The sequence below is a fragment of the Syzygium oleosum genome, unplaced genomic scaffold (genome assembly GCF_021117445.2).
Source record: "Syzygium oleosum isolate NSW1041296 unplaced genomic scaffold, Sole_v2.1 Sole_v2.23, whole genome shotgun sequence".
NCBI lineage: Eukaryota > Viridiplantae > Streptophyta > Magnoliopsida > Myrtales > Myrtaceae > Syzygium > Syzygium oleosum.
Genome location: NW_026607507.1, coordinates 2,316,822 through 2,326,101, shown reverse-complemented (window position 1 = coordinate 2,326,101; position 9,280 = coordinate 2,316,822). Strand labels below are relative to the sequence as shown.

The 9,280-nt window shown below is 39.9% G+C and overlaps 1 protein-coding gene across 1 annotated transcript; it reads right to left on the bottom strand.

Moving 5' to 3' along the window:
* Window positions 1–4,790: 4,790 nt before the first annotated feature.
* On the bottom strand, window positions 4,791–9,280 carry LOC115682669 (protein JASON). The gene is made up of 7 exons (XM_030606962.2): window positions 9,060–9,280; window positions 8,440–8,488; window positions 8,277–8,356; window positions 6,933–7,186; window positions 6,033–6,831; window positions 5,861–5,943; window positions 4,791–5,317 (listed from the first exon to the last, which is right to left on the bottom strand). Exons 1-7 carry the CDS (start codon window positions 9,144–9,146, stop codon window positions 5,209–5,211), a joined length of 1,461 nt encoding a protein of 486 aa, XP_030462822.2. The 5' UTR covers window positions 9,147–9,280; the 3' UTR covers window positions 4,791–5,208.

Sequence of the window (9,280 nt, the reverse complement as noted above, 5' to 3'; positions counted from 1 at the left end):
ATGACATCCAGCGGTAATAAGTGACCAGAAAAGAAGTTAAAGGTACAATTGCAGAAATTGCTTGATAGAGGATTTATTGGACCAAGTGATACCCCTTGGAGTGCGCCAGTGTTGCTTGTGAAGAAGAAGGATGGACTGTTATGTGTATGCTTTGACTATAGGCACTTGTAGATTATTCGATAAGTTATGATTTTTAGAATCTAAGAGATAATTTTTGGAGATATGAGGATGTTAGTATTGGTTGATTTGCATTGTGGCAATGATGGATTTTAGAGGTGTTAAGTTTGAATTTTAAGCTCATATGGTGTGTGATGTGGGTGTTTAGATGTTATTCGCCAAGAAAGTCTTAGAATGAAATAGAGGTGTTTTAATCATTGGTGGAATTAGATGGATTGGTTAAGACATGATATGTATAAAGTAAGTTATGATTTTAGAAACTAAGTTATGATCGATTGAGTTAGGTTGCGATCTCCTATTGGAAAAGGAGAATCTATATTAAAAATATTGATGTATTGCTGGAAGATACTTAGTTTGATAAATTCTGATCTTGGGAGTTATAGGCTTAAATTGTAACGTGTGGTGAAATTTCACTTGTGGTTTGTAGGTTGAGGTGATAGGCATGATCTTTATGATTGTAGGATGCAACTTGATTTTTTTAAACAGTTTTGAGGAATTAGAAAACATGAATTATACCCTCTTCAAAGAAAAGAGATGGATGCTTAAGATGTAATCTTAGAAGTGATAAGTTTAAATGATGATTCTTGAGGTATAGAACTTGAGGACCATTGAATGGAATATAGGTAAGTTTTTTTATCTTTGGGCGATCTGAGGAATTGAAGTTATTCAATTAGGTGTTGATCATTTAAGTGATAATATTCACATTAAGATTTGTGGAATTGAGGACGACCTATTATTCTGATGATTTGGAAGATAATAGTTACTCATGTCTAAGAGATGATCTTTTAAATAGTGATCAAAGACAAGTTCTTGTTTTGGTGGAATCAAACTCCATAGAGACAAATATGGAAATTGCTTAGGGAGATTTCTGATTCTGACTTTAGGAGAGATGTAAGTAACTCAACGAGTGTATTGGCTACTCTTAGAATTGAACCAGAGATTATGTAAATGATTAGGATAACGCAACAATCAGATCCTAAGATTTCAAGGATTTGCAAACCAGTAGTAGAAGGTAGAAAGATCAGATTTTCAAGTGTCCGAGGATGAAAAAGTAAGGTTTCATGGGCTTATTTGCGAAGCTAAAGAGGAAGGACTTAAGAACGAGATGTTGTCAGAAGCACATCGAAACAATTACAGTGTACATCCAGGAAATATGAAAATGTATCAGAATCTCTGCCAACACTATTGGTGGAATGGAATAAATGTTGATATCGCCGAACATGCCCGAAATGTTTGACATGTCAACAAGTGAAAGTAGAACTCCTATTTGTTGAAGTGAAGTCGGCGAAAAGAAATTAACGGGACCGGAGTTAACACGAATCACTTCAGATACTGTAAAAGTGAATTGGAATTGACTTAAAACTGCCCAAGAGAGTTATGCGGATAAACGTCAAAGACCATTGGAATTCAACATTGGTGAATATGTATTTTTGAAAGTATCACCGATAAAAGGAGTATTGCAATTTGGAAAGAAAGGCAAGCTAAGTCTAAGGATTATAGGGCCTTTATAAATTCTTGAGTAGATCGGTGACTTGACCTACCGTTTAGCCCTACCACCCGGACTTTTCAATATTCACGATGTTTTCCATGTATCTATATTAAGGAAATATGAACCGGACACTACTCATGTATTGTATTTTGAGACGATCGAGGTAGACGAAAGAATAAATTATGTGGAGAAACCAGTATAGAGTAGATCGGTGACTTGACCTACCGTTTAGCCCTACCACCCAGACTTTTCAATATTCACGATGTTTTCCATGTATCTATATTAAGGAAATATGAACCAGACACTACTCATGTATTGTATTTTGAGACGATCGAGGTAGACGAAAGAATAAATTATGTGGAGAAACCAGTATAGATCTTGGATCGAAAAGAACAAGTTCTGAGAAACAAGACCATTCAGTTGGTCAAGGTCTTGTGGCAATATCATGACATGGAAGAAGCAACATGGAAAAGTGAAGAGGATATGTGACACAAATATCCACATCTTTTTGAGAGATCATGTACCTTTGAATTTCGAGGACGAAATTACTTAAGGGGGGAAGAGTTGTGACATCCGGAAATTTCGTAACAATAAGTAATTGACGTTGGGAATTTTCTATGTTCGAAGATGATATTTGGATTATAAAGCTAAGTATTATTTAAGTTAATATTCGTGCGGACGCGTAAAAATCGTTGTTGGATTGTAAATCGCGAAGCGCGGATTCGGAAACGTAATCGCCCCGAGCTCGTCGTAATTAAAATCTTAAACGTTGTTGTGTGCGATAATCGTAGTGCGGTATTAATTAATTTACCGTTGTTTTGGGAATTTAGTAGGTATTATTATTATTGGTTAATTTTGGTTAAGTAGTGTTAGTCTTTTATTTTAATTTGCCGTTAAGGAAAGGGGGGAGATATTCTCTCAAAATATCTCTTCTAGACTCTTCTTCTCTCACGTGACTATTGAAGGAAAGGTTGACCGAATGCCATTTGTCCCCTTGAGCTAGACACCTAAGCCTTGGGTAATCATTTTCCTTGGCCAATACTCCTACGATTAAGCCACTGATTTCTTCCACCTGGCCATGATGAAGAGATAAGGTGCCACATGTGAATACAATGAATTTACCCACCCCTTCGTATACTTATCAGTTTTCATCTTCGTCTGGGTAATTACCGAAGACAATTTCACCCAAACCTACACTCTCTCCTTCATTTTCTACTCTCACCACCACCGATCCAAAAATCTGTGGAAGAGTTTTAACCTTTGGGGTGTTCAGATTCTGCACAAGGTAAATGAAAACTCTAGGTTTAAGCTAAGTAAATCTACTGACGCTTTTAACTTGGTTGCTTGAAAAAGGTTATTTTGATGTGCAATAGTGAGGTTGTGATGATAGTTGAATCTGTTTTGCTAGTTCTGTGCATGTTTAAATGGATGTGATTTGTTTCCTTAAAGTATGGTGAAAATCGGCAAGTGAAACGATTAAATCTGATCGTGTAAGTATTATCTTTGAGGTGATTGTTGGATTCTTCTTATTGGTTTATGTATGTTTAAAAAGGGTAGAAAATCGTTTTACTGAAAGTAGAGTATATTATGTGAGTATGAATGATGAGTCTGTATATCTTTGAAACTGCTTAGACTTTACTGTAAAAAATCTGGTTATGTGTATTTTTTAAACTGTTCAGACTTTACCTTCAGACCTTACGCTCAGACTTTACCTTCATACTTTACCACTCAGACTTTACTTCAGAGTTTACCGCCCAGACTTTACTGCTCAGACTTTACCGTTCAAATTTTACCTTCAGACTTTAGCCTTGTGAGTCTGAACTTGCTTCTGAATCTGAATGTGCCTTTGAGTCTGAACCCGCTTGTGAGTCTGAACCCGCTTCTGAGTCTGAATTCGCTTCTGAGTCTGAACCCGCTTCTGAGTCTGAACTTGCTTCTGATGACTCGTATTTTCTTCTGATGACCGAATTTGCTTTTGAACCCGAAATTGTTTATGAATTGAGTTTGCTTCTGAGTTTGAAATGTATTGTTTCGTATTTAATGTCTCGAATGATGCATTTCATGGCTTTAAAGTACAAAAACCGTGATGGCTCGGTATGGGACGGGCCAAAGCGGATTTATGCATGCAAATACTTGGTTGTCATGACTTGCATGAGAATAATATTAATTCCGTCGCCCATTTAGTGGTGTGTGACGATGCCCCGTGTGTCGGGATGCCTCGTAGGTCAGGATGCCCCGGGGAGTGTTTCAAGATGCCTCGGGAGTCGAGATGCCCCGTTGGTCGGGATGCCCCAAGAGTGTTCGGGAGGATGAAGTAATGAACCTAATCGCATGAGCATAAATGTTTTACATCATGCTTGCGTTTGAGTGAAAATATTATGATATGTTGCATTATTCAGATTTTGCGGCACATCTAGACGGAAAAGGTATAACTTGCATTCAAGTTCTATGCATATCGTTTGCTATGCATGCATATGTGTTTATGCCAGGTGAAGTGGTAAACTGATTTTCCTAACTTAAAACTAGAGATTTTATTTACTGGGCTTCGGCTCATCCCATTATTTTTCAGACATGTAGGAATGGACAATCTGCTACCAATGCTTGCTAGTTTTTCCCTAAATACTATGAATGCCAGGACGTTGATATGCTTATCCCGATGGCAGATATAGTTTGTACTAGATGTATATCTACTATATGGGTAGATGCGGGATTTTGGTTGATATGAAGGCGACGACATCTACGACTCGTTGTAAAGTCTACTTTTGTGCGGGCCGTCTTTGGAGTAAATTGTAGCATGGAGATAGGCAACCTCGACCTACCCAGATGTTTGTTTTGTGATTTTATGATGTATTGTCTGGACTTGTAATTCTCACAAGTATTGTTAATGAGAAGCAATAGTATTTTTGACAAAACTTATTCAGACTTTGACTTCCACTGGCCATTTTTTTAATAATATTAATTGGTACGTGTTGGCGTCACATTCAATATCTGCAAAATGCTGTTGAAATATTGTGTTATTTACCATGGAGCATAGTGCTAAAAGCTCAGGATTTACCGACTTTGATGAGATAAGTTATGAAGACACGAGAGAGTAAAAAGAGTAATCTGTTGTCTAGACAAGATAGAACCATGAGCAGACAAAACGGTATATTCACCATCATCCTGAGGAATATCCATTAAGCATGTAACATATCCATGTATTAGAGTCCTTCAGCAATACTACAGGCCGATGAATAAGCAACCCGATGAATAAGCAACCATTTGCATGGCTGGTCGAGCAGAAATAGACCCATGCAAAAATTCAAGTATTTCCCCCAACGAGACAATTTCCATCAACTGGGTACAATGGAAGCAGCTATCTAGCAGCCAAAATGGCTGAAAGCAAAGATTGCATTCAAAAATCACAAAGACGGTTGCACTGTCAAGCTAATGTTGAAGTAAAATTCAGACCTTTACTCTTCTTGATATGTCAACCACATTAATTACAAGCACGTCTTGAGCATAGATGCATAGCCAAATGAGAAGTAGGGGGAATGGATTCGCTAGAATGACACAACGGACTCCGAGTGGGCTGAATTTCGAAAATGAGATAGAGCAGTGTCACTTTCGTCATCCCTTTCAAAAGTTATTGGCATTCCGTTAGGCTGCATCCTGGAGGCCAAGTAATATGAAAATATGGTTCAAACATTCTACAAGAAAAGCAAATAAAAGCACATGCAGGAATGGGTATGCAATGCAAGTCAATTCCTTGGCAAGCAAACTTTCTAGGAGAAAAATAGAAGGTGCATGAATTATCAGCAGAACAGATAAATGTGAAACTCGATGCTCAATGCAGTTCCAAAACATGTTGCTGCAGTTGATGTCTAGACCAAACATGTTCATCTTGCTGTTTATATTTCATCCAGTCCACATCAAATTGCCAAAAGCAGAACAGGCTACACGTCTACCACAAATGTTGCCATTAAAAAAAAGACCAGAACCTAGAGCATTGCAAGCTTCTTCCAGCCAAAGATTCTGACCTCCATTGCTTTCCTTATCCCTTCTGTCTTTTTTACAAAGCTTTGAAGGTAAGGGTGTGCAACTGCAGTTTTAATTTCTCGGTTTTGAGTCACTACTTAAGCAAATACCTATAATGTCATGCCAGTTTTCAAAATATCACCATGTCAAAATGAAATTCAAAGTGTCAATAAATACCTTTGAGAGAGAGAACTTTCCTCAGACAACGCCTTTTCCAACCTTTCCTCAAATGGCGTTGCGTGCCAACTCACCTTTTGATCCTAGGGGAAGAAAAACAACAGACTGATTGTCTCGAGGAAAAAGTTTTGAGTTAGAATCACAAAGGAACAGACAGGCCACAAAGAGATACCTCCTTATACTTGTTAGTTGAATTAGGGATCCCATTACCATCCCACCACTTTGGCAAGGTTGGAGTTTCATTTTCATTCCAATGTGCTGCGACAAGACCGATGATTGGCCTATCACCAGGAGTACTATGAAATTGGGATTTTCTGCTAGCTACGGCTCTAAATGCGTGATCATCGTCATGCCCTTTTTTCTGAGGTGGTTTCAACCAGGAAGATAAGCTTGTTTCCACTTTTGATTCTTTTCTTGCTGAAGTTTCTTCGATGTGCGTCTCAGATTTTTTCCTTGTGCTTCCAGGTTGCTCAGAAGAGTCTTCCAACTCATCTAAAAGTAGATTACAATTAGACTCCCCATCCATTAGTGACTTCCACTGAGAGACGCTCTGTACAGGATTTAGAACTGAATACACATACTCTGACCTAATACGTGCCTTTCGAGGCGACAATTTCTCCATGTATGCAGGAAAAACAGTTCCAGGAGTCTGCATTTCCTCTGTTAGCTTCATTGGTGTTGGATGAGGCCCAGCATTTGATGTATCCTGAATACCGCGTGATTCAGATTCTTCAAAACTCCGGCTTGGAATTTCAGATGTTGAATCTCTGGACGAAGACCCATCAATGTCAAAACGCACTGACTTGTTCCTACACTGAGCATTCACAGTGGGATTGGAGGGTGAAAGTGCAGTTGCTATGCTATCATTCTGTCTCTTATGATGCTCGCTAGTTGTTTTAACTTCGAATGCCCGACTGCCCTCACTGGAGCTAATGGAAGAAGTTCCCATGTTCTGGTCGTCTAATATGCAGCTGCAATAGCACAAACGAATAAGTTCCTATTTTCCTTGCCTACTGAGTCCTGATCTGATTATCAAGCATATTATGGTCAGATTCTTTATAGAGCATCTAACCTGCTAGCTGTATGCTCAGCAGAATTTGAACCTTTTCCCCACTTGTCAGAAAGTCTTAGAGGTGTTGGGGACAATTCATGTTGCTTATTAAGCTCTAGCTGAAGCCTCTCAATGGATGAAACTGGAAGCCACGAGTGAAACTTTGAATTTTCAGAATCCCTACCTTCAGTTGGTGAAGCCATTGGCCGGTTAGATGCTTTCCGGATTTCATTAGGGGTTTCCGGTAACGTTCCACATGCTTTAAGGAACTTACCCTGTTAAAGAGAAAAGTGAATGTCACAGAGCCTACAAACTGTCGAATATCAAGCCAAGTATTCTAAAATATAAAAATATGAATGATTTTGATATTGGAGACTGCTTCCTCTATGATGTAAACATTCCTTCTTTTCGTGTAATTACAAACACAGTAACTACGATAAACAATATTCCGTAGAATTAATTAGCTCTGACCCCAAGAATCATGATCCCAAGAAATTACCTAACAACCTTCTTGAGCTAGTTAATGATCCTCACCAAGAAATTTAGGTCAGAACACAAAATATGTGGGTCCTGTGACAGGGTAAGCTTGAACCGGTCTAAAACTTAATTCAAAGATAGCAAATATGGAAGTCATTTGAAATCCTCTAACTCACAATGTAAAAGAAGAGGTAGATTCCCACTTGAAGTGGAAGGCTAAGGCATGTAACCGTAAGACCCTGTTAACAAATGCATGGTCCTCTTCTCACTTCAGTAAGTTACACTGTCTGGCAGAAGTATGCCAAGTCCACGGCCCGAGAGAAAAAACTATCGCCATTAAAGATTGCAAGTCTCAATAACCTCACTCTACTTCAGCCAGAAGCATCTTAATGGTGCCGAAGAATTTCTCTTTCCCTTATCGTTGATCATTAGTGGGGGTTTCCCCGCTAGAATTTCCTGCCCTCTAACCATAAATATTTATTTTTGTTTGTTGAAAGATTTAAGGTCATCAATGGCAGACAACGTCACATACTAAATGTTAAAAGCAAAAGCCCAAAAGCCACAACTCCTCCATCCAAACCCAAACTACATTTCCATTTTGCAAAGAAGTAAGACTAGAAAAAGCGTGGAAAATAGAAGTTCCAGAACTACAAGTTGAAGCAGTCATTAACAGCTTAGCACTTCGAAGCAGATTGACATTTGCTACAACATCTTTAACAGTAACTAAGACAACGGTCAGGCAGCTAATTAACAGTGCAATTAACATGTGGTTTCCGAATCGTCCCTTTTCTCCAAAATTTCCCAGTTATATCTAACGACCCCTTCTTAGCCAGAAGTTCCAGGTGAACACATGCAAAAACACAAATGGAAGATCGTGAAAAAGCATACCTCGTCTCTGAGCTCCTTGCTGATAAGTGGAGATCCATAAACAAGACTTTCACTGTCCTTGCAAGGAGAACCCTCATTTCCTTTTCCAAATAAAGAAGCAAACCGATTGTCGCTTCATCCTCGAATCAATCAAAAAGATCACCAAAAAAGAGAGAAAACTTACCATCAGACAGAAATAGAGCTGATAAGGGGTTCCGCGAAACAACTGCTTCCTGGGTGTGATGCACACAAGAGAAGACAGCAGTGAGCTTCAGATCAAAAACAGAATCCGCCGTTGCCGCCAAAACGCGGTAATTATACATAACAAATGCCAAGCACACACAGATTTGAGCAGTTGACTATCTCCAGCATTCTTCCCAAATTCTACACAACATAGCTAACCAATAATGACTGCAGCAGAAACTGAATTTTTGACCCGACAGGAAGCACGAGTGAGATCGCCAACCGACGAGACGACGAAGCTAGTTTCGTCCAGCTATCTTAATCAAAAGTAACAACAAACATCAAAGAAACGTAAAACGAAAGAGCTACTCGAATCGCCCGTCTTATTCCGAGAAGGTTATGAATCCCGCTCATCCGCTTCCAAAATCTTCTCGCGACAGCACGGGATTTCGCTAATCCGATCCACCGGTAAACATTCATCGCCTCCCGGCGAAACCATCAAATTCGAAAAACAAAACTACTCACGAACGAGCAACCGCTCCGAGCACGAGTAACCGGCATCGAGAGGACGCCTTCTCCGTCGACCCACGCAAATGCGCTAAGGAGGATGAGGAGGCTTACGGGGGTCTTCTGGTAGCGAACGGAGCGAGGGAGCCCGGCGCGATCGCCGTCCTCCTTCACGCGGAAGCAAGCGAAGAAGCAACCCATCGGATCCCTCTCGGAGAATTCGGAAGAGCCTCGACGGCGGCGGCGGCGGCGGAGGAGGAGCCGAACCCTGCTCGGAAACCCTAGCCTTGAACGCGCATCCGAGAGAGAGCGCGCGCGCTTCGCAGGGGGGGGGG

Coding starts and splice junctions, on each gene's coding strand:
- LOC115682669 (XM_030606962.2), bottom strand. CDS start 9,146: ATGGGTTGCTTCTTCGCTTGCTTCCGCGTGAAGGAGGACGGCGATCGC. Junction 6,832..6,932: donor GCTGAGCATACAGCTAGCAG/GTTAGATGCTCT, acceptor GTGCTATTGCAG/CTGCATATTAGACGACCAGA. Junction 5,944..6,032: donor CAACTAACAAGTATAAGGAG/GTATCTCTTTGT, acceptor TTCTTCCCCTAG/GATCAAAAGGTGAGTTGGCA.